Source organism: Toxotes jaculatrix, chromosome 19 (assembly GCF_017976425.1).
Source record: "Toxotes jaculatrix isolate fToxJac2 chromosome 19, fToxJac2.pri, whole genome shotgun sequence".
NCBI lineage: Eukaryota > Metazoa > Chordata > Actinopteri > Toxotidae > Toxotes > Toxotes jaculatrix.
Genome location: NC_054412.1, coordinates 7,136,275 through 7,161,006, shown reverse-complemented (window position 1 = coordinate 7,161,006; position 24,732 = coordinate 7,136,275). Strand labels below are relative to the sequence as shown.

The window sequence follows — 24,732 nt, the reverse complement described above, 5'->3', positions numbered from 1 at the left end:
ATTTATTATAAGGGCAAACCCACTAGGTACAGAAAAGCATTGATTTTCAGTAAGAAGTGCACTTGATCATGTATATGGATGCAGAGCCCAGCTGATACCATACACTACATCACAGTGGGATCTTTGCATGGAAAGAACCGGATACATTCAGCAAAATTTCCATCCAAGGAAAAATCTGAGGGGTCACCAGATTGAAAAAGGAGCAGGAAATCTGTTACACATGAGAGAGGTCACTTACAGACTTTCTTCATTTTAAGTGCTCAAAAACCAAAAAGGTTGTGAAACACAGCAATAACAAAATAAAAGAAGGTGACGGGGGAGCAGTATTTGAAGCATTGCTGGATTTCACAGTGTAGAAAGCTGTAACATTCACACACTGTAAGTGAGGTAAAAACAAGAACAGCAGCATTGGTGGAAAACAACATCAATTGATTTCTACTCAGATGATATCGAGTTTAAAGACTCTTGGGGAAAATCTGTAATCTTTGTTCAATGTTTGTGTGAACGGTGATATCAGTCTTTGTGTTGCAGAGTACACCGCACGAGTCCCTGATGACGACCCAGCACCACCGGCAACAGACAATGATATTTTTTTGCTTTCCTCATCATTACTCTCAGCCCCGTGGCTTTGGGCATCAGCTCTGTTGAGGGAAGTGGATTTCAATATTCTCTCACTTTGTTGGAGGCAAAAATGCATTCACTTATCGAACTTGTGTCAGGCTGTGTATCTTATATTTCCCATAATTTTCCACGGCAGCTGGTGCCTCTGACGTCTAACCTCCAAAGCTTTTATTGTGATGTTTGTTGTAGTTTTACAGTTGTGTTTGTTTACAGGACAACTTAGGGTAACTGTCACTGTGGACAGTGCCTTATTTAAATGTTTCCTTTAATTTGTTTCTTTATAGTCCTGTAACAAGTACTACACAGCTGAGAAATGTACGTATTACAGGCGTGGCTTTACTCTGAATCATATCGTGGCCATTGTGGTTATGTACAGGGTCTGAAGGACATTGGTCAGGTTGTTCTTAATGTAAAGGGAAAAAAAGCCAATTACCTGCAAAGGTCACTGTGAGTTTATCAACACAAATGTCACTGCCTACAAGAGTTGTGTTTTTTCTTAAAATGAAACAACAACCTTCATTACATTACGGCTGAGGTGAACTTGCCTACCACAATGCTGCTGCTGGGTCAAGTCTTAATCCAAGCTGATTGGATGTGGTGGAGCATTTAAGTACAAGGACAAAAGGTGTCACTGAACAATTGAATTTCTGTCAGAAACTCTGTGGTCAGTTCCATGAGTGGGAAGTAAAAACAAATCAATACATTTTATTTAAGCTGTTTTATTTCTCTTTGAGATGTATATTTTTAATCGCCGGCCGGTGTTTTGATGCTGATTTGATGTGAGTTGCCTGTGCACAATGGAGACAGTGATGTTTCTCAGCTTGCAGTGTTGTCAGGAGGGGATACTTCTGAAGAGTCTGCCCAACATTAATATTAAACAAAAGTCACTGCAGAGAATGATGGAGAGAGGTGAAACAAGGCAAGATTTCACATGTGCACAGATCCGGTCTTTAGGTTTTTGAAGAGAAAAATAAATCTTTCCTTTAAAAACTCTGACATTTGTTTTCAGGTAAGAGTATGAACCTGTGCAGTATATTACATAGAGCCTCAGGGTCTGTAAAGGCATTTGTCCCTGAACCTCACACAGAAGAAAAGGTCACTGCATGCAGTGATGAATGTGCAAAAGGCAAATGGGACTTTTATATTTGTGTGTAAAATAGCTGGTCACACCAACTCTTTTGCAAGTTCAAAGTTAGCTTGGTTAGAATTAAGTGGTAAATTTAAATTTTGGTTGCACCGCACAAAGTACTTCTTACATTTTAGTTGTCACTAAATATTTACACCTAGAAAGTGCCATGTGCAACCACGTTGCTGATGGAACTAACTGATAAACTTGCTTACATATTACCTGTTTGCATTAAAGAGAGAGTAAGAAGGTTATGTTTGATATTGATGTAAGCAGAAGATTTTATATGATATTTCACAAAAATAAAGTACAAAGTAACAAAATTAAGCTAATGGCTGATATGAGCAGTGGTTAGGTTAGCAAAATCAATAAAGGTTTATTCAGGATGTACTAATAGCTGGAGAAACCCTATGAGCTTTAAATGACTTAATCAGCAAGTGAAGGACCAATTATAAAAATGTATTGTTATCTGAGTGAAACGTGGTGGTGGTATAGTGTAATATAGCTATGTGCTTCAACATTTGGTCGGATAACGACCCAACTGCAAAAAGAAAACAGTTGTATGTGTATTTGTAAAACGTTAATGAGCTGGAACATGATTTTGTGACTCCTATTTGGGAAAAAAAAAAGATGAGCGGAGGTGTTTTTTGTTTTTCCTGAAGTGAATCAAAGACTGTACAGACCCCATCTGGGAGAAACAGTTTTGATATTTCCATTAGCTTCTGCATGTAAGCTAATTTATAATGTTTTGATCAGAGTCATTACATGGTACAGCTCACCACAGAGTACGGCCAGATCACTTTCACTCAGCCATTACCAGCAGCTGTGTGGTTTCAGCTCAGGGTCAGATATAACAAAGAAACCATTTTGTTTATATTTCGATCCTGCTTTTTCCCCTCATGCAAGTTTATTACACTGAGGCTGGATGGATATTGTTATTGTTCATGTCCATAATCATTTATTACTCTGACAAAGGTTGAGTTTTTGGCTGGGCGACACATGAATCTAATGTAATTCGATCTGGAATAAAACCCTTTTACATTTATTTACAGTAATACATCGTGCAAAGGCCATGGCTTGCTGCAGTTGTCCTTTAACCTGCCTACTCCTCTGCATTTCAGATTCAGAAAAATGTTATTTTCCATCACAAACCAAAATTGTCTTTGCTGTGGCATATTAATGTATTTACTTGATTGTGCCAGTCTGGCAAAAAAAAAAAAAATATATATATATTGTCAAAGGCCAAACTCACCTTCACCTCACCTTGGACACTAAAGTGTGACTTATCCCATTAAGAACAAGGGAAGACTAGAGCTTTTCAATTAGCCCATTTGTCCATGCCTGTTGTCCACCATTACTGTCATGCCCAAGAAACCCTCAGCAATTATGAAGGGGAAGAGATAAGCATATAATCCAGTCTCCCGTGTGTAGCCTGGTATCCCTCTCACAGGGAGGTCGGTTCAGGCCTTTCCACAGCCTGACCTCAGTCCTCTGCTCTCAGCACAACTCCAGTTCACCAGTCACAGCAGCCTCAGCTCGACTGGGACATGTGGTATTTGCCTTTGCCGACAGATTCAGGTCCTGGTTGCTTGGGCAGGTTTACATGAGGTTTCAGTAAACACTCTGAGGCTGTGGCAGAGCTTGAAACATACAGGAATCCAGGAATTTTAAGGTTGTTTAAATTCATCTAACTTCACACTGTCTGACAGTGTCATACATTTGTTCTATATTGGCTTGTTAATTTTATTGATGTACCAAATATTATAGACATTTTGTGCATCATTTCAGACACATTTGATATCTGGGGAACATTCCGTTCTTCACTAGAATTCAAAATTAAGTGTTTGAACAATGTTCTACACAGCATGAGTTTGAGCTGCTTAATTTTATTTAATGCATGTGTTCGTGACAAAAATTGTAGTAAACAGTAATTTTGCAGCAGATTCAACCATTATTTGGGAGTTCAGTATCCTCTACATGAAGCGCCGTCTTGCTTCTGTTTTGCATTTTACTCTTAAGCTTTGTTTTGTCTCTGTGCTTAGGAATTACCCACCATGATTCTCTCCTAGTACTTAAAATTAACTGGGTAATATTAAACATTTACTTCTTCTCAATTAATGTTTATGGGGTATTTTATTAGCTGTTGCCCTTCTCCATTGTGTGCTCTAATAAATAGAGTGTATTTATAAACAAATGTATTTTGTTTTTAGTGTTGTTAATTTCGGCTTTCCTCTATAGCAGGTACAAAGAAAGTGGGCGTGATACAGTTGTTGAAAGAGTTTCAGACATACTGTACATCTCCTACTGTTAATCACAGGCGCAAAAGCATTATATGAATTGAATTTACATTTCATTAATGTGTTTTGGAGAGTCAGAGAGCTGAGCTGGCCCAGGCAGGGCCCGAGTAAAGATGAAGGATGAAAAATGTCGACCACATCGCTGCGGCTCTTAGCTCAGATGATGAACTGAAGCACTCGCTATCCATGGAGAGTTGCACTGGAGAGAGCAAGGATTTAATGGAGGCAGTAAAAGAGGGCAGAAGGGCTCCAAGTCCTGCTAATGAATCAGAGGACAGGAGGAGGAGGAGAGAGGGGGACTGAGCAGACGAGGGATGGGCCAGTGAAAGACAAGAGGATGAAAACAGCACATGTTCTGCAGAGCACCACTCTGTCATGGATGCGTATGGATCCTCAAGGTCTTCTGCCTTCACTTTGCATGTAGGTGCACTGCCATGCAGCGAGCTAAACACACTTACAGTAAACGCTGAGGACAGAGGGTGGTCCTTCAAGATTTTATTGGCAGCAACTGTGAAACTGTGAAAACAATACTAGACATCAAATTCAATGATTGCAAATCTGAAAAAGATGAGATACTATAAAGAATAGATAGACCAAAGGTAACTGATTAGTTCTAGGGGTGCAGCAAACAATTACCCTTATTATTGATGATGAGTGACAAATTAATTTTTTGGTCTACAAAACATCAGAAAAAGGTGAAGAATGACCGTCACAGTTTCCAATTCACCATCATAAAATAAGACCACAAAAAGCACCAAAATGTCACATATGTTTTGAGCCCAGATAAATAAACACTTCCTGTGACTGCTGCAACACCTTAGCCTCAGACAATAATGACTTGCTTTGTTAGATCTAAACTGACTGCAGAAGCCGGGCATACATAAGATGTACGATTTTATTACTTTTAGCCCATAATGATAAAATTCATTCATGCATCCATAAAATCCATAAGCGCTGAGCCTGAAAGTTACTGCAGCCTGTTATTTCATTTTTTATTTTTTTTTTATTTTTAACCTTGGCTTCATGTTTTATAGTCATCTGATGTTACTGCATGAGCCACGTAATGCATGTGCTCTGTAATTGTGTCCACTCAGCCTTTCAGGGCACCAATAAATGTCTCTTATTAAAAATCAATGAAAATCTACAGCTTTATTGAATTCTGTTTTAGCTTAGGTTAGTTAGTTTTATGCAACATGGCTTAATTTATCTCTAATCGGCAATTTGATTTATTGAGATCTTGTGCATTTGTCCTCACTCCCGGATCTCCAATGAATGACTACAGAGAGTTTTGGGGAGTTGTAACAAGGAAGTGCATGTAATTAAACAGATGGACAGAAACATCCATCTGATAAATTTAATATGGATGATGTTGATAGTAGGATTACTGACCCTAATCCTCGCAGTGGTGGTTTAAAAATGTTTTCAAATGAGGGTGTTCTCAATATCTGTTTATGAAAACGGTAAATGAAAACAAAAAACTGTATGAAAAAAAAACCCCTCAGTGATAAATGTGGCTCTATGAAGAAAATCTGCAAATCACACAGTAACAACGTGGAAGTGAATGACAATTTTAATGGTGACAAACTAGGTGCATCTGTTATTACCTCCAAAACCTCCAGAAAATTTTCTTTTATGTCAGAGTTTGGGGGCATGTTGGCCTCTGCTTTACAGGGTCATCCCTGCCTGTAACTCTCTTTCTCTCTCTCTTACAGACTAACATGCTGTTGTCTTCTTTTTTACACTCACTGTTATGACACAGCAAGCCCTAGTGTGTCAAGGTAAGGTATCAGTGTGTCAGTATCAGTTACAAGCAGCGTTGCCTTGCGTGGTCGATTTGACATTAAAATGGAAATCGACTTTGGTGTGCTGTGAGACCAAAAGCACTTAACAAAGCTTTGAAGACATTATTCAGTGAGTAACTGGCCGCTGCATTGCTAAGCATTATTGTGCCCCAGCGATTGCGCTGATTAGCCCCAGATGACCTTGTAGATAATTGATCTGTGAATTTTATTTCTTGGAGGGTGGTTAATGCGGCTACAAATCTTATTTGCAAGGGTGAAGGTACATCTAGCTACTGTGCGCCATTTGCTCTGTTCTAATTCTGCTCATTGTCGTGCTCTTGTTTCCATTTTCATTTGTGTATCCTTTAACATATGATAATGGAAAACAGAAGTGTCATTTAAAATGAAGCACAACCTTCCTGGACTGCTGTTCTGGTCTGATGATCCATAAAATTATTTTTGGGGATCTTGCCAAAGTGATTAATCAGTTAATTTGGGACACCCTGCATTTTCTTATGATATACCCTGGATCTGAAAGCAGCTAACTTCTCCACTGTTCTCAGCAGGGCTTTCTTGATTAATTTAATCAATTTATCTTAGTTTCTAATGTAATTTTGTACACGGACTTCAGCAAATTCTAACTGAAATGCAGAAGCACAAACAGAGAGGAACCTGTTCCCCCATAATCTCATATATTTACTGCAGGACATTTATTGCAAGAAAGCATTTTAGTATTCGTTGCTTTGCTTGTACCAACCAGCCAACTCCTGCTTATTATTATTATTATTATTATTATTATTATTATTATTATTATTATTATTATTATTATTATTATTATTATTATTATTATTATTATTATTATTATTATGCAGCGAATGATATCATGCAGTTAATCAGCAGGAGTTGACCATGGTGTTAGGATTGTGTCACTACTTCATCCTCATGACATGAATAGCATATTATATAACATGTTTCCATACACCATTACAAACACAAAGTCCTCATAGCTGCGGAGAATGAGCATGACTGTTTATGTTGCAATCCACATATGGATGTTATTGGAGTTGTCAGTTCAATTTAAATAAGAGCCCAAAGAGCTGAACAAGAGTCTCTCTGTGTAATAGACAGCGACAGTGTATTTACCTGAATATGTAAACAGAGAGAGCGCTCTTGGACAGAGCAGTTGTCTGGTCTAATAACACACAGGGTGCAAAATGTGGCCACTGAGCAGAGACTGAAATAACAGCTTTCTGTGTGGTCATTAGGAGACAATAAGTCTGATTTAGGTCGTTCCCAGGCACCGGAGGAAATGTTGATATTGATTGGATCTACGATAAAGTGGAACTAAAAGAAGATTTATGTGGTGTCGTCTTCATTTCTGCATACAAATGTGCCAAAAACAACAAAATCTAGGCTGTTTATGAGACGAATGTTTGTCTATCAGCAAATCACTGCTGTCAAAATAGTCTGATAACTGCAATTTATGAATTTCTGTGTTTTATTGATTTTAATTCAGTGCTGCTGTTTGTGAATATGCTTCCCAAAGCCAGATACTGGCTCCAGTACTTAGACCAAAAGTTGTACTATAAGGTTGGAAACGTTAAATCAGCTGGTGTTGTCCTTGAAATACTAAAGTGATGGGGGACATACAAATGTTGTCTTTCTGAAAGTAAGCTGAGAGAACTCCAGTCAGTGGGTCTGAGCCAGGATCATGTTGTTCAGCGGAAGAAGCGTATCATGTTTTATGTACTGAGCCACCTCCAGTCACAACAAAAACGTAGTCTGAAACGTGAAACCTCCAGAGAACACACAAGGATGTGTCAGAAAATTAAAACTCAGTTGCCTGTTTTTAGCTGTAGAGATTGAACTAACAGAGACCAGTCCATCTCAGATTGTTTTGGAAGAAGAAATAAAGTCCTTTGGTTGATTTAAAGGAATCACCCCTTTAACTAACTCCTTTTACAGTTCAGGCTGGCAAAATATGAAAATCACCTTCCTAAGAGACAGGAAAACAATAAGTAATCAATTCCAGTGAACCTTCTTTAGTGGTGTTTAAGGACACTTCCTGTGTAAAATATTGGACAGATAGAAAGAAGAATAGATTAATCAATAGGTCATGTCAATGAGCTAATTTACAAGAGTCAGTCAAGACAATGAAGATGAAAAAGACATAAATCCAAGATTTACCACATAATAAACTGTGGTGCTGGCAGTAAAGGAGGTTGTTACTGTCCTCAGATCCAGTTATTGAAAACACTATGCTTGTGTCATGAACGGCAGCTAAGGGGGCTGTTTCCTGAACCCCTTGTGTTTTGTTTTGAACTCTTCTTGAACATTTGTTGAACCCTTTATAGCCCCTTTTTAGATTCTGGTTTAGTTTAAGTTCTGTCAGTAGTGTGATTGTCTGCCCTGCCTTAATTGGTTTCACCTGTTGCCTATTACCTCATGTATATAAGTCTCATTGTCTCTCCTTGTCTGTAACCTGAGTCTGCCTGTGTCTTTACCTGTTTGTTCCCTGTGTTTGTTCCCTGTGTTTGTTCCTTTACCATGTCCTTCTTTGGTTGCCTTTTGCTTTTAAGTAAGGACTTTCGGAGCTTGCTTTGTGTTTTATGTTTCCAGCCTTTTTCCTTCCTTCATGGATGAGTTTTTTTCTCTGGCCCTGGACCATTCCAGTGATTTTGAGTTTAATAAAACACTTTTAGTGCACTCATACTTTTATCCTGGGGTTTCCAGATTTGGGTCCTCTTCCCTCGTGTTCCTGGCTGCCTGGTTGTGACAGCGTGTCTGAAACATGCTTTGTATGTACACAAAGAGATGTACCTCAGACATCTGAGAGGAAAAGGCTGAAAAAATCCACATGAATGAAAGACATAGCACAGGAACCATAAACTGCAGTGTTTCTGCAGCTCAGGAGGAGATTTGTCAAGTCTGATGAAAATAAACCTGATTATTTCATCAGGGTTTTTTTCACTTAAGGCTTAGATATACAAATGCCTTCATTACAAACTGCTGGTGTGCTGTTTGAAAGACACTGGTGCCATTGGTTCCATTATGGGAAATGTCTCCTGCTCTGTTGCATCAGTGTTGACCACTCTTCTTAAAATCTGTCTGTTCCAAAGGCTCCTAGATTTATGGAAGGAAAACAGTATACGGTGGAATACAAACCCAGGGAATGATAGTAGGATACTAACTGAAGCAACGGCCAATGTTTTGTATATGTGACGTGTTCAAGTTTATTTAGTTTTAATAGATAGATAGTTTATTTAGTAACAGATGCAATTTAACTCTAATCATTGGTCAAAACCTGCAGAAAGATTTTGTACTAGCTTTTTTTTAAGCTACGCATATCTTCGCATATTTTTTTATTATAGTAAACGATTCCAATAATATAAAATTATATTGACTATCCCTTGTGACAGAGATCACAAGCAATGTTCCTCTTAAATAAAACAGGTTAAAAAGACCACATACAATGTCAATAATTAATGACTCATTGCTAAAAACTTTGCTGATATTTTAATGAGTAATGGTGAAGATATCAGAGGCAAACTGAGGAAAGCCCCTCTGAGAAACAGCACCGGCCCTTCAGTGAAGCCCCATCACACAGCTCTCAGTACAGCTTGTTCACTAATGGAGCTCTGGCTGCATGCCTGGATCGATCACAAGGCCATAATGCTGAAGAATTCCCGATTTTCAACAAATCAGGACCCACACCCCAGTTTACGTCCCAGCTGATGTAGGCTGACACTCCATCACGCCCGGATGAACAAGGCCTGCTTAATCATGGTGTCGGCTGGAGGGGTGGGCAGGTGCAGGGGAGAAGGACGGGGCAGGCAAACGCAGGGCGAACAGAGAAAGCAGTGAATCACACAGATAAATCAGAGCGTCCCCTTCACTACATCACCTCCCCTCTCAGAGCAGAAGCCTGCATGTTGATGACTTTATGATGGATGACTGATTCAGTATCCATCAGATCTGGTGATTGATCACTGCAAGATTGAACAGGACGTTAGCCAAGCTAAACTGTCAGCTCAGGGCTTTGAGGGAAACATCCTCACTCGGAAAGAAAACCTGCTGATGTGGTTTATGTATATCAACTGTGAGTTCAGTGGGGCGTTTTGGGTTATTTATCATATCTGCTCAGCCAACAGTCATTTAAAGTGACCTAAGATAGATGTAACTGTAAAGTTATTTAACTAGTCTTATTCAAAAATACATTACAACCTGATTTAAAAGTAGAACATGGAGATGTAGTGGAGGGTAAGCCCACATAAACTCTGCTAAACCAACACTTTTATGTGCAGGCTTTATTTGCCAAGATTAACTGACTTTTAAGTCCAAATAAAATCTTCGCAATTTGAAATTAATATTAAACAGATGCAGGATAGGGCTTGTTGAACAAAATAAATGAATGCTTTTTTGGCAGCGTAGCGAGACATAAATCCACAGTGATAATCAGTTGGAGGAAGATTGCCTGGGCAAGACAAGTTTATATTTAAGGCACATTTCATACACAGATTTCAAGTGCTGTATAAAATGTATTAAGGACATTAAAAAACAAGACTAAAGGAGCCAGTGTACTCCATCAGAACTGTTTGTAGGGTAGTCAAATACCTTCGTTTGTTCAAAGTTCATGGCAATCCATCCAAAAATTAAGATAATAAAAATCACAGTTGTGAACTTCGTAGCAGCACAAAGGAAAAAAAGGATTACCACAGTTAGGATACATCCTCTGGGGACCATGAATGTTCATACAAACATTTGTGCTGGACCAAAGTGTTGGACGAATCAAGCGGCAATGCCGCCCCTGGAGCCATGTGGCTTGTGTGGATAGTAAAAAAAAAAAGAAAAACATCGAATAAAGGCCACTCCATGATGTATGACAGAAAGTTGAGAATATTTCAAGGCAAACAGACTGTACTTTTCTGTGATTATCTGACTATGGGGCGCGCTGATGTGGCAAACACTTACTGCCTCAAGCAGCTAAAAGCCAACTCTAATAATTACCTTAAAGAAATGTATCACAATGCAAACCACTACTCAATGCAAATGTGTTTCTGTGGTGTTCTATTCCCCATTTCCAGTGAAGCAAGGCTGTTTTATTGCAGTGTAAGCAATAAATAATGTCCTCGCGTGGAGACTGCCTTTGTTAAAGGACGGGCCAAAAGCTCTCGTTCCCTCATGGGAAGATTGGCAGGATTCAGGAAATGAGGACTGAATTGAGAGCACTTACAGCGAGGGAGTGCATTTGGCATGGCTACAGCCACCACCTCTCTCACTCACGGATAATTTCAAATTTCAGCAAGGTGGCCTCCCAAGCTGCTTATTTTGCAGAGTCATAATAAAAGAAGAGTCTCCTGTAATAAACAAAGAGTGACTTTTTTTGTGGAGGAGGCTGGGGCAGATGGGTGCAGCTTCCCTGATATTTTTACTGCAGTTACTTAAATCCTTCTTTTTAAATGTCCCTCAGTGTTCCAGCTAGATTAAAATCTCATTCCCTCACTGTCCACACCTGGTGGCTGCATCACATCACAGCACAGCACAGTAAATCTGCAGTCTGACATTTTGGGAAATAGAAACAGAAGGCAGATTTGAAGGTTGATACCACTCTAACACTGATACATTAAATATGTCTCATGATACAGTATGTCTCGTAACCTCCATAAAACCACAAAAATGTTATTTTACACTTGATTTTTGTACAAATCAAACAAACAAGACATTGTCTCCCGTCTTCCTGCTAAGCTAAGCTAACCAGCTGTTGGTATTACTTCATATTTACCATGCAGACATGAGAAAGAGGTATCAATCTTAGCAAAACAGTTAATAAACCTATTGCCTAAGATATTGATCTGTTTCTTTAAAGCTGGTGGAAGTCAATATCGCTTGTCAGGATTTGATGGACTCGGTACACTGGACAAGGCAAAATTTCCTCTCACTGTAGCTGACAGCAGGGAAAAGAGGCTCTTCACTCAAAAGCAGAGGCAACACTTTACAATGAAGCTTGAGGCCAGCATCTACATATTCCATTAAAATGAGAAACACAAGCAAATCTCACAAAAACATGGCAGTGTCAGTCACAAACACCTCATATTTTCTGGGGCACCACAGCCCAGCTGCACTGGAGATGCATGGGCTGTATCAGAGGGCTATTTGCATAACCGTGAGAGAGTAACACTGCTGACTCCAGCTAAAATACTGACAGATGGGTTTAATTCCATTAAGTGAGCTACTGTGTAAGGATAGAGTAGCGGCTGATCTACAGCGGGAGTGCCGCACTCTTTTATGTTCACTGCATTGGATCTGACTCTAAAATGTTGGAGAGATGTGGATAAGGATGACAGACGGATAACCAATCAAAGCGAGAGGTGTCACGGGTCAAGAGGTCAGCCAGGAAGATTACATCCCTCAAGGCCATTGACCGCACATTGAAATTGAGCTGAGTGGTTTGTCAGTTATATGGCCGCTATAGTCATTACACGGAGTGATTGTGCTTCGGCATCAAGGACAGCTGGATGTAAGCAATGCTGGAGAGATTATGTGCATTACATGCAGCAGAATGCCTTCAGAGGATGTTAAAGAGAAACAGCCTCTTCATTTCATCTTTATTTGACTGAAGGTTTTCAATTCAAAAGTAGTCAGTGTGTCTGATTGGAGGAATTTTAGTAAACACACAAACTGAGGGAAATGAATCAGGACCAGTGCTGTGTCCCAGTTCCTCACTCCTGCATGTACTACTACAATACTTTTCACTGTTTTGTTTTTGTGTACAAGAACTCAATGTACCGCTTGTGCTAACAGAAAATGATAAAAGACTCATACACAGCCAATTAAACCAGGGTTTTTCCGAAGTTGGCAACACTTTCCAGGAAATCTTTTGTAATAGATTTGTATGTTGCAACTAACAGCTTTATAGGTCAGTTATTAAAAAGACCAATAATAAAAACTAATTTTGGGCACATTATTGAGCACTTGTGGATGGAATATTATTACTGAATACAAAGGATAGAAACCAGCAAAAGGGATTTTTTTCACAACCCTGAAACATTATTGGCTTATAACTGATCCATAAAGCATTAGTAAGTTATTTATCAACCACTAACCCGCTTGATGTATGATGTGGAATTACAACACAGCTCAGGTTTAGCTGTGTTATGTTCACTGGGGAGAGTTTCAGCAACACCCAGCAGTGTCCCTTTGTTGAACAGGACTATCAGTGTGTCTGTCTCTGCCACATCTGCATCGGTCTTTATGGACAGAGAGGTTCAGACAAGCTGAATGTTTTAAAACTGACAGATATGTTTCAAAGTTGTAAGTCAACAGCCTCCAGCAGCAGATTCTTCTTACATCCAGGAAACTCAGAAACAAACTGACACAGACTGAAATGCTGTCCATTCAATTTCTGTCTGCTCAGTGATGGATCAGGGGGCCTGCAATGTAAAAATATTTGTCGAGTTGGAAGAGTTTGAAATTCTGTATCTTTAAACTTAACCTTTTGCACATCTTTACCATATCTAAATAAAACGAGGAGTGTTTGTCTTCAATAACCTGTTTCAATGTTATAACAAAACTCAGCGCTTTATTGTTTTCATTCGAGTATTTATGTCTATTCTGTGGCCTCTGTTTCTTTCTGTGTACTTACTGCAAGAATGACATTGACCTGCAGCTTCACATGTCACGCCCAGAAAATAATCAAAGTTTTATAGCTGAGTGGCTGAACATAAATAATCTTAATGTACATTTCTGCTTTGCATCAGATTTAACCTCAGCCCTGCTGGAGAAGATCCATTGATCCTCTCATTTGTCTTGCAGACATTTAGTGACACTGATCCAGTGTTTCGCCCTTGTCTCCATTGCTCACTACCAGTTGGCTTTATAATGTCTTCATCTTCTCCTCTATCCCTAACCTATTTTACTGTGTCCTTGCTGAGGTTTCTAATGGGGCCTCATTAGTAGGCCCAGAGCTCAAGGAAGACATTTGATCCTCAGTGTAAACTTCCAACGCTTCGTCACAAGGCCCAAGGCAAAATGGACCCTCGGAGGACGTTGAGAAAACCAAAATGTCAATTCCAGATCCATAATGTTGACAACGTGATAGTAATGAGCAGCTATGCTCTCAAACTAACAACCTTGTATTTTCAAACTTGTACAAAAGGTGGATGTTGGGATTATTTTTTTTTTTACATTAGTGAGGTACTTGGACAGTAACAGCACTTACCGTCACACCAAGTGAAATAAGCTGATTTGCCTTTTGTTCTTGTCTTGGCACATGAAGCAGTTGCTTGTGTGCAGAACCTCTGCTGCTAAATTCTGCAGTAGCGGGAAGGTAAATGAGAGCTGTCAGAGTCCAACTTGTCAGTGATGAGTGGGAGACAGGAACGGGGCCTCTTTGTCCTCTGTGATCTGAGGGCAGTAAGCCTTGCATCACACCTCCTGAGGACAGCAAGCTACACTTCCCTTCCCTGAGCACATCTCTAAATGGCTGAGTTATGTCACCACTGATCAATGCCAAATTTCACCACACCCTCTGTGTCATCTGAAGATGAGTTGGCTCTCCAGCCCGTAATCTGAAAATGACTTGGCTTGTAGAGCCTTGAATACTGACCAAGTACAGCAGTGGGAGTTGTATTTTATTGTGGTAAATCTTTCTTGCTTAGTAGATCCAGATGTCGGTGCAAGGATGGTATTTTAAGCAAGAAGATTTAAGATTTTGTGATCTAAGGACATAAAATAAAAAATGGATCTTGATATAATTTATGAATAATTTCATCCAAGTGTGTCTAAATCTTTGCAGACCTTGACAAAATTTAGCTGCACACAATCCCGTGTTAAGAAAATATCCAGCATGCTGAACCTCTACCTCCCTCTGCTGGTTTAACAATGTCTTGCAAGCACACACTGAACGTGACTGGAAAAAAAAAATGAAGACACATTTTTCAGAACAGTATAGATTTTAATAAACTTTTCAATTCACAAGTCATATTGCAGCTGACATGATTAGTTTTTATATTACCAAAATCATTGAAAAATGCAGTATCATAAATATATGGCAATCTCATATATACTTTTTTTGTACACATTCATTTCAAAAGGTCCCTTAGTTGTAAAAGTAAGTGTACAACCAACCTAAAACTCTGGTGGAAATCTGAAAAATTCAGCACAGTATTTCCCTAAGACAAAGATTTTTAAATACAAACTCTATCTTTATTTAAAAGGGCTCCGGCTATAAAGTGAAAGATTGCTTTGATCTTGATGTTTTATTGCTAAAGAGACGTCCTGATTATCTTTTGAAGTCCACTCAATGCAAAAGTGTAATATTTTGACATATATTCAATTAAATAATGGATATAAAAAGGCAATATTGGCAAAAGCAGAAGCATTCAGTATAAGTGCATTTACAAAAAATAAAGTTCCTCTGAATATTTAAAAGATACAAATGTGAAAATTAGGAGTGTGATTGCCTGACTGAACCATGTCAAACTGAATAACAGAGAGAGTTTCAGCCAAGAAAGGAGTGTGACGATTAACAGGAAGACTTGAAAAGCATTTCTCTTGTGCTGCTCTGTTACTCATTCCTCCTTCTCTGATTCAATCGCATTCCCTACTCTCCATTTACCCATCAATACATCTCATCGATTTTTATCCTTGATTTTTTTTCTCTTGTCTCTCAGTGCCAGTCTTCATCATCATCATCTTCTCCCTCAGATGAGTCTTCGTGGCTGCTGACCTCCGCCTGCTCCGTCACTCCGTTCCCATTTCCTCCCTTATGAGCCGCCGCCGCCGCCGCTGCTGCTGCCGCCTTCCTGGCCCGAGCTTCAGCTGCTGCCTGTGCCTCTTCCTCTTTCTGACGCAGCGCCGCCGCCTTCTTCTCCTGCTCGGCGTGACTCTTCATGTGGGCGCTTCGACTCTTCACTTTATAAAACACCCTAGAATACGAGAAGAAAATTGTTTAACGTTACACACAATAGCAGATGTTTGGAATGATACAAACACAAGTAACCGACAGAAGATTAAACTCTACTGAAAAGAGGTGCATTGAATTTTAATTTATTACTTGTAGTAATACGTTTTACGTTGTGACGTAGTTTATCTATGACTGAAAACTCAGTCACATCAACACGATGAAGTGAACTACATAAACTACTGTAACTGCAACCAACAAACCTGCCACATTTCTTGCATGGAAATACTGCATCAGGATCCTGTGGGGGCTTCGCTGGTGCTCTGCCCTTCTTGGCTGCAGGCTCGGCCCGAGGCCTGTGAGGTGCTGACGGGTGATGGGCCTCCTTATTCACAGTGTCTGGCTCTTTGATCACCAGCATCGTTCCCGCCTGGCCAACCAACCAACCAAAAAAAACAAAAAAGTAGTTATGTATTTTGACATTTTCTTAGTTCATACATATTGATCATCATTGAAAGGAATTGTAAGATTAATCAATTCAGAAAGAAAATAAATTATCATTAGTTGCAAAACTAATACATAATGAAATACTAACATAGTCATGAGCCTGTAGTGACTGAGCGACCCTCGCCTGCTGGCTACTCTCATGGCTCTGGTCATAAGAGACATCCTTTCTGTCATCCCCCTCCGTCTCTCCTTGAGTAAGTTTTGACTGCTGTGAGCTCTGTGTAATAAATCAAACCAGAAAAATATAAAAGATTATTGCACATATTTTTATAAAACCCATTTTAAAATTCTGATTTGAACACTTAAAAATGATTATTTGGCCTCGTTTCTACACAGGACTGAAGAACATTGTGAAGAACATGTTTGTGAAGACTGTATATTTGTAATATTTAACCATGAAACATCATAGCACATTTGAGCCAAGTTAACTCCACTCTACCTTGACGTCCACCACGGCTTCTGTGTGCTTCTCCACTGGTGAATGTGGAGGGCCGAAAGTTAAAATCCCGTTGCGACCAATCTTCACCTGTTTCTTGTATGTATAGTAAAACTCTACACACTGAGCCACAGTCTTGGTCCGCACCTTTAAAATCAGCCCAACAAATAAACACATGCAGATAAATGTTTAGTATTCACTCAGATCTTCCATGTACAAAGTCTGCTTTAACAGTGCACTGTTACTAAATACTGAGAATATTTCCGTACACAGGATTACAGTGCATAGAGTACTGACAGGCTCTGTCTCATGCCAAAGGTACTGATACTGTTAATGTTTCTATAAAATAAAGACCACATTTCCCATAAATCCAGGTACTGCTTTTCTCAAAGAGGATGTGGTTTGTTTAGTCTAATTTTCTCCTCGCGTGCACTTTTAAGTTTTAGCTGTGTTTGTGCTGAAAGAAGAGCTGCCTCTTCCTGTTTGCAATCATGCAGATTTTCCAACACATCTGACTCTGCTGTCACATAAAATAGAATGCAGTCAGTCCAGTTGTGACTGAAAATCTTCATTTTTGATAGTCATGTTTGTTTAAAGTTAATTATACTTATGCCTCAAAATGAATGTTGTTCCATTTAGCGATACTGCACAGAGCACATTTAATTAAATTCCCATGTATTTTTAGATTTATTTACATTGATTCCTAGCTGTTTATGCTGCAGGGTAAAAGTAATGAGCATACCAGTTTCTGCACCAGAAAGAAGTCCTTCCTGTAGGCAGAGATCCCCTTATTGAAGTAGCGCTTCTCTTCTGCGGTCCAGCTGTCGGAGCCTGAGAGTAAATGAGATGCAGTTCAATTTAATGTGTTCTTACCAGAATGAGGAAACATTCAGAGAGACATTAAAAAAATAGAGGAAAAGACAGCAGGAGGAAGAGGAAGACATATCCATAATCAGGAAATCTGTCAGAGTTCACAGATGTAACTCACATTAAAAAGCCATGATTAGTAAATACTCACCTGAGTAGTGATAACCTGCCAGGTGATGGCCTTTGGGGAAAACTGGGTCCTGAAGCATCAAGCGTTCCAACATTTCCTTAAAATCGACATCACATAGAGAAAATCTTTCTTTAACGAGGTCACTGTTACCCATTTGAGTGCATCAAATACAGTACAAAGTTAATGTGGCTTTGCACGAATACTTTAATAATGGTTGTGTGATGAAAACATTTTAAGCTTTTGATCAAATTCTGGTGTTGTCATTCTTAGGAATTTGTTTTATTTTGATCATTTTGCCAAAACCCGTCCGTGCAAACTCAATTTCAAGAAGTTGACCAAGACTATGAGTCACTCTACTTACAAGAAAATCACCTCCAGATTCATATAAACAGTGTAGAACCAGCTCCTGATTGGTTCCTCCACCTCTGAGCACACTGGAACAAGCCATGTTCATCAAATCCTCCACTGGGAAGAAAATGTGAGGTGGGTTTTAAAAAGCAGGTGGTGAGGAAAAGCCGACAACGAGCACGCTTAAGATAAATAACAGTGGGTGACACGTAATGTTAGATACTAACTGGTCTCTTGAGAACCATGTTTAAGGTCCATAGGCACCCAAACCAAGTCAGCTTTGTGCTGGTCAACCTGGGAAGAAAGTTGATTCTGCAAATCTGGAATTTCTGCCTGGTACTGCTGTCCAATGTTGATACGCCTGGACAATAAAAAAAAAAGTTTTTATTCTTGGGACAAATATCGAAAAACTTAGAGTCCCGTTTAGATGTTTGAGGTGGTGCTTACGGTTCAAGACTAACTGGTGTGGCATCAGCGATCAAGGGCAGGACGGGAGGTGTAATCTCTGAACTTGCTGAAAAACACAAATGAAAAAAAGCTCTTAAACAATTTCTGAGAAAGCCTCATTGGTAGAATTAATCTCTGATCATAACTACAGAAGGCCAGTAACAACCAAGACTTACTGGAGCGCAACAGGCTGCGTGTTGCAGACTTGGGTGTAGCCGGGGGAGGCAGGATTTGGTTGCTTACGGCTATGTTGGTCAGGATGGCGGAGAAATAGAGTCCCGAGCCCTCGCGCACAGGAGAGAGGATGGGTGGAGGCGTGTAGGGGGGCAAGGTGATGGCATTGTCCGGCAGACGAACTGGGGAGCGCAGGTTGCTCTGGTAGGAAGTGATGCTGGAGTAAACGGATGGAGGGATGAAGGTGGATGGTTTGGGAGGAGGGATAATGAGAGGCTCTGGGCGAGGTCGGCGCTTAAATTTGGATTTTCCATCCTCATCGAGCCCTGGATCGTTCGCACCATCCTGAATAGAAGAAGGATTGAGGTGCATTGTAGGGAGTATTTATTTTCATGAACTCAAACTCTGTTTTGGATACCATGTATGGTCGACATTTTTCCATCAATAGTCAATCAATTTATTTACATTCTGTAATTAGCTCTCTATATAGTTGTCCTTTCATTTTTAGTGCCATTCCTGTTCTGGATTCCAATTCCTGACCTTTGACATTAGTAATGTAATGTCCAGTCGCTGAATCAAGCTTCAACCTACACGCCCACTTTGACGCAGCTGTTCATGTTGCTCAGAATTTTGTAAAGTCGGTGAGTCACATTATCGTCTAATCCACACCCTGCATATTGGTGATTGGTCCAGGGTTCAGTGGATATTTTCCAGGCCAAAATCTCTAAGGCTGGCTTCTGCAAGGCTGCTTTGAGGTTGCTCGTGCAACTGGGTGGGATCACACTGTCATCACTTACAACTTAGCACAGACCTTCCTTTTAAGGAGTCCTGAGGTGACTGATTTCAAACTAACTGAAAGGGCACCAATAATAAACCAACAATGCATGACAATCAGAGCAATGCAGATCTCATCTCTTCACAGAACTAACCTGACCAAAACTCTCAGTCATGGAGTTTCTGAGCGATCGCCGGTGAGCCACAATGACAGAGGGTTTGCGGTCGGGCTGTCCTGCAGGCCGCTCACCCTGGCCGAGTCGACCCTGAGCCCAGCCATCCTGAGGATCTGTTTGATTCCTCTGCACTGGTACAGACACCGGGATAACCAGGGGTACCATGGTGGCCTGTCTGCCTGAGGAACCGTCTCCCTGTTGCACAAAAAAGAAAAAGGCAGGAAAATGAGAAGAGATGAGAGAGAATGTAACAGGGAAACTGGGGTAATAGCACAGTAAATAGAAAAGGGACTGAGGTACAAAAAGAGGAAGATGGGGTGACTTCACTTAAAGGCTCATTTTTAAATTGCCTACATTAATTTTCCTCTTAATTGAAATTCATAAGCTGTATTTTATAATAAATTATATTAGGGCTTGATCTGTTGGTTGTAGCAGTTATTTGTTTGAACAATTTACTCAATCAATAAATAATAGAAATATCCCATCACAATGTCTGAAAGCCCCAAGGTGACATCTTCAAATGCCCAGTGTTTATAATGACGAAATTGTTGCTCATCAACTTTCTGTTGATGAACTGATCAATTAATCAACTAATTGTTTCAGCTCTAAATTGAACATTATTGCCTATTCACTATCTATTATAGAAATGTACATGTGCACGTTGATAAAATTTTCAGAGATCCTAAATTCTACTAGTAGCAGCGAAAGATATAAATGAAAATATAATACATAAAGCCGAAAATATAAATCAGCTTTATGATTAGCACTTTATGCAAAGTTAAGAACCAGAGCCAAGACGTCTGAATCTCATCCCCTTGCTCAGAAAAGTGCTGCTTGTCAACCACAATACAACGACTCTGAGTCGTGAAAACTAGTATTAAACCTGTTTGGTGTGTATTGGGCGAGTAGAGGAGTGTAGCTGTGCAGGTTGACAGCTCGGCCCCTCCCTAGCTCTGCTGAATGACTGGGAAAGAGCCTGAGGAATGTGGAGGTGTGCAGACATGCAGCTGCTCTAACTGTACATCCAGCATGCACCTTCTGCACAAAAATCTATGACGAGCCTGGTAACCCCCTGAGGGGAGAGCACTAAATATCCCTGCGCTGAGAAGAGACTAACAAAAACTCAGCTGGACTAGTTTTTATGTTTACTGCGTGTTTAAAGGAGCTGCTAAGAAGCCGGTTCCATTGGGTGTGCCACTCAGAATGTAAACATTATAAATCCTGAATAACAAGTGTTAAGTGTATCACCTTTCTCGATGCGATAAAACTAGAGCAATCTTTAAAATCCAAGAGGGATCTTCAATAATAGCTGTTATTCAGGTTGCACCAGTATCTGGCGAACACAACAATGTACTGCGCATGCTTGAAGACAGACTGCTACAGCTGAGGCTCGACAGCTGTAGGACTCAAGCAAACAGACCCAAGAAATTTTGTAAACCATAGGGAAGTTCTGCATAGAAACAGGGTTCTTCCTCTTTGTACAGCTGCTTGCCAACTTTGCCACATGAGAACATTTGCTCTCACTTGCACAGATTTGACACCCTCGCCATTCTTCCTCAAGTAAACCGATCCTAAAACAAACAACACAATTGCTGTTTTGCTGTAAAACTGCGATAAATAAAACTGAAATGAACTACAGCACCAGAGTAATAAGTGATTTGTTAACCTTGCAAATTTTAGCAGGTTGCATTTCTGATGCCTGCTGCGCTAGAGTCTCCAGGTTGATCTCCTTAGATGCCCTCCTTCTCCTGTGGGTGATCTGAATGACCCCTCCTGTAGTCCCTTGGCTTTCCCCGCCTCTCTGCTTGCCTGTTACTCCATTCTGTGACAGTGGAGGCTCTTTGGAGGCTTGAGGCCAGGTGTTTGAAGGGGGACCCAGTGGGGACTGTCCTTCTCTGGAAAGGCGCCGCGAGCGCCGAGGGGCCGCCGGCTGTGCATCTGAGGCCTCTGTAGGATTTGTGGTGACCTTGTCGGTACATGGATCAGGTGCGGCTGGCTTATCACAGGCCTGAGCCTCTGGTTCCTGCTGCGGCTCCACTGACTGGACATCTTCCTTTTTAGACACTGTGTCAGGTGGACAAGGCTCAGGAGACTGATAAGCTGCAAAGTTTTGGGTCTGTTGCTGTTTTGGTTGAACCTGTAGTTGTGTTGTTTCTTGTTGTGGCACATTTTGTTGCTGCAGTTGTTGTTGTTGTTGTTGTTGCTGCTGCTGCTGCTGCTGCTGCTGCTGTTGCATTTGCTGAATTTGTTGCTGTCGCTCATGTAGTTGTTGCTGGTGATACTGCTGCTGCTGCATCTGTTGCAGCTGCTGCTGTTGCATTTGATGCTGTTGGATTTGGTGCTGCTGTTGCTGCAAATGTTGCTGCTGCTGCTGCAGCTGAAGGTGATGCTGTTGCTGCAACTGTTGTTGCTGTTGTTGTTGCTGCTGGTGATGATGATGCATTTGTTGCTGCTGCATCTGGTGCAGCAGTTGTTGAGTTTTAGGCTGCTCGCCGTAGACCAGGCCTGGTGCTCCCTTGTTTCCAGGAAAAACAGAGTAATAACCAGATGAGAACTGCTGTTTGCTAGGTCTAAATGTCGTCTGAAAGGGCTGCAGCACTGACCCAGGCAAAGAGTGAGACGGCACATGAGGCTGACCCTGGAGCTCTACACCTTTGTGGCCGTGTTGATAGGCTTGCATCTGGGCCTGGTGCATTGCAGCCACAGCGTGCTGCTCCCACTCGAGCCCCCTCCCCTGAGCTTGAGCCTGGTTGGCATCCCTATAAACCTCAACAGGTCCCGGCAGTTGATTTTCTCCCCCCATCGGCAGAGCTACGCCTTCATGGACTCCTTTATGGAAGGCCATCTGATTCCTCACGTTCACTCCGCCCATGTAGGGGCCAAAGTTCTGCCCCCAGGCTGACACGGGAGCTTCCTGAGACCAGCCAGGGGCCTGTATGGAGTCCTGGTGCATCCACTTTACTGGAGCAGCCTGTCGATAGTGCGGTAAACTTTGGGGCCCTTTTTCTGGGTTATAAACACCAGAGCTGCCAGCAGAGTCACTGTGGCTTGAGTCTAAAGCTGGAGGCGCCATACCATAATAAACCTCCCCTGAATGCTGCACAGGCTCTTTCATGGTTGCAGCCCGATGATTGCCGCCCTTGTCAGTATTAACTTGAGGAGGAAGACTCATGCTAAGATTGTAAGGTGTGAAAATGAAGGAGTCTGGGCGCTCAGTCTTGATTACTGAGTGTGCAAAACTGAGTGATTGCCTCTGTAGTGTGTTTTCACTGCCTGTGGTCGAGAAATTATTTGTTTAATTGTGTATACAGAGGATTTTGGGAGGAAATGGAACTCCCAAAGGAAAGTGCAGGGTGGGGAACATGCAACCCTCCGTCCAGAATCAAATCTGAGGTTTGTTGTCCATTCTTCTCATCCTCTTTAGGGTGCCGGACCTTATGAGAGAAAGGAGGGGTTAGACACTTTCTTTTTCTCTGAGGACGAGCACACAAAGTTTTCAGTCGGCTCTCACTCGTCTGCAGCAAAGAGGAAACTGAGGCCTACAGAAGCAAATAGCCCAATCAGTAAAGTAAAAAAAAAAATTAATCAGACTGTTGAGGCGAACACAGGCAGAGAGGGAAACAAAAATCTGTATTTCGATATTTACGTCCAGGTGCGTGCAGAGGGGACGTTATAAGCTGAAGATCTACAGCAACAGCCAACAGAAACAAGGAGGCGCTTACAGTTTAGCTGCCATTTGGCATAACAAGAAATACAGGAAACGAAGGGGCTCGTGCAATCACCCGAGCGATAGCCAGTGATGTTATGTTAAAAATCAGCAATAAGGAAGCGCACGAAGAGGCGGTTAGGCAATACAGCAGATTAACGAGAATTAGTTAAACACGGTGTATGTACCTTATCAATGGTGCACAGAGCTCTCCATGGCCAGCTCCATGGAGTCACTTTGGTTTCGATCAAAGTCGACTGCATGCAGCTCCATGAAGGGATTGTGCGCAGCAAATGTCATAACTCTGACAACTTTCCCTCGAGTTTCACAGCGCACAATATGGCGAACAGGCGGCTTTACAATCAAAAGAAGGGGGACAAAAAAATACTCCAAAGTCCGCACGGGCTGTGAAGGCTCATTCACGCCGCCGTTACAGTGTTGCACGGTGTGTCCGCAAAACCGTGCACTTCCAGGAAAACATGTCCACAACTTTCTCCCCGCATCAACGAGTAAACCGCACATGAGACGGCGAAAGTGTGAAAACTCTGCCGCGCATCGGCCCGCGCTGGTATTTCCGCTGATTTCAACGCTCTGCCACCCGAGCACCGCGGGCCTCGGGCCGCTATTTCGGTCTATCCGCAGTGTGTGAAACGCTGGAAAACTGCGCAAACACGCAGAAAGTTGTGCACCCCCAAACGCACCGCCTCACCCCAAAACAGCTCAACTCACATCCTGTTGTCCAATCCGATTGTCTGGCCACTCCCATTGCCGTATCCGTGTACGTTTGTTTTGTAATCATGGCTGCCCCGGTAAGCGGAGTCTCAGCTGAGCACACGGAAACAATTTGTGGTGGGTTGAAACCAGGGCCGCAGTCAGGATTTTAGAAACACTGAAATCCAGTATGTAAATGTTCTATTCATATATTCGGATATTTTCCTTGTTTCATTTCATCATATTTTTTTTTCAACTCTAAACAGGATGACACATACTTTCTCTATATGACTGTCAGGAATAAATTCTTGTCTGAAATCTGCACTTTGGTAACAATTAAAATAAAAAGGACTCTGAAAAACAAAAGTAGTCATTTAGTGTTTAAGCCCATGTTCATCATATACATATATAGAATACACATATAAAGAATAGAATATTACTGAGAGACGTTAATGTCTACCAATGCTGTCATAACAAAAGGGAACAAAGAGCAAATTGAATCAGGTAGTGCAATTATGCCTCTGACTGTCAAACTGTGATGACTGAAAACCACCTTAACTTTTTACCAGAAGACTTATGGGAGTTGCAGTACATATATGTCAAACTTCTGTTCCATGGCCAAGAATGAACTTTCAGTCTCGGTTGTAATGTGTAAATCCTTTATTTAGAAAGAAAGATGTGATGTGTGCACTGGGGCTGTGGTGGTGAAAGAGGGTGTCGTGGCTGATGC

General features: G+C 41.1%; 1 protein-coding gene across 1 annotated transcript; it reads right to left on the bottom strand.

The window, feature by feature from the left end:
• Nucleotides 1-14,765: 14,765 nt before the first annotated feature.
• Nucleotides 14,766-24,012, bottom strand: mideasa (mitotic deacetylase associated SANT domain protein a). The gene is made up of 13 exons (XM_041064591.1): nt 23,480-24,012; nt 21,252-23,019; nt 19,565-19,780; nt 18,638-18,980; nt 18,462-18,528; nt 18,242-18,375; nt 18,028-18,131; nt 17,688-17,763; nt 17,412-17,500; nt 16,673-16,816; nt 16,322-16,450; nt 15,990-16,156; nt 14,766-15,751 (listed from the first exon to the last, which is right to left on the bottom strand). The coding sequence occupies exons 2-13, from the start codon at nt 22,755-22,757 to the stop codon at nt 15,493-15,495; spliced, it is 3,234 nt and encodes a 1,077-aa protein (XP_040920525.1). The 5' UTR covers nt 22,758-23,019; nt 23,480-24,012; the 3' UTR covers nt 14,766-15,492.
• Between the last annotated feature and the right edge of the window lie 720 nt (nt 24,013-24,732).

What these genes read in the sequence shown, in the direction of transcription:
- mideasa (XM_041064591.1), bottom strand. Translation starts at nt 22,757, where the DNA reads ATGAGTCTTCCTCCTCAAGTTAATACTGACAAGGGCGGCAATCATCGG. An exon ending in ACGCAGCCTGTTGCGCTCCA is followed by an intron (nt 18,529 to 18,637) that starts GTAAGTCTTGGT and finishes TGTGTTTTTCAG; the next exon opens with CAAGTTCAGAGATTACACCT. An exon ending in GGCAGGTTATCACTACTCAG is followed by an intron (nt 17,501 to 17,687) that starts GTGAGTATTTAC and finishes ATTTACTCTCAG; the next exon opens with GCTCCGACAGCTGGACCGCA.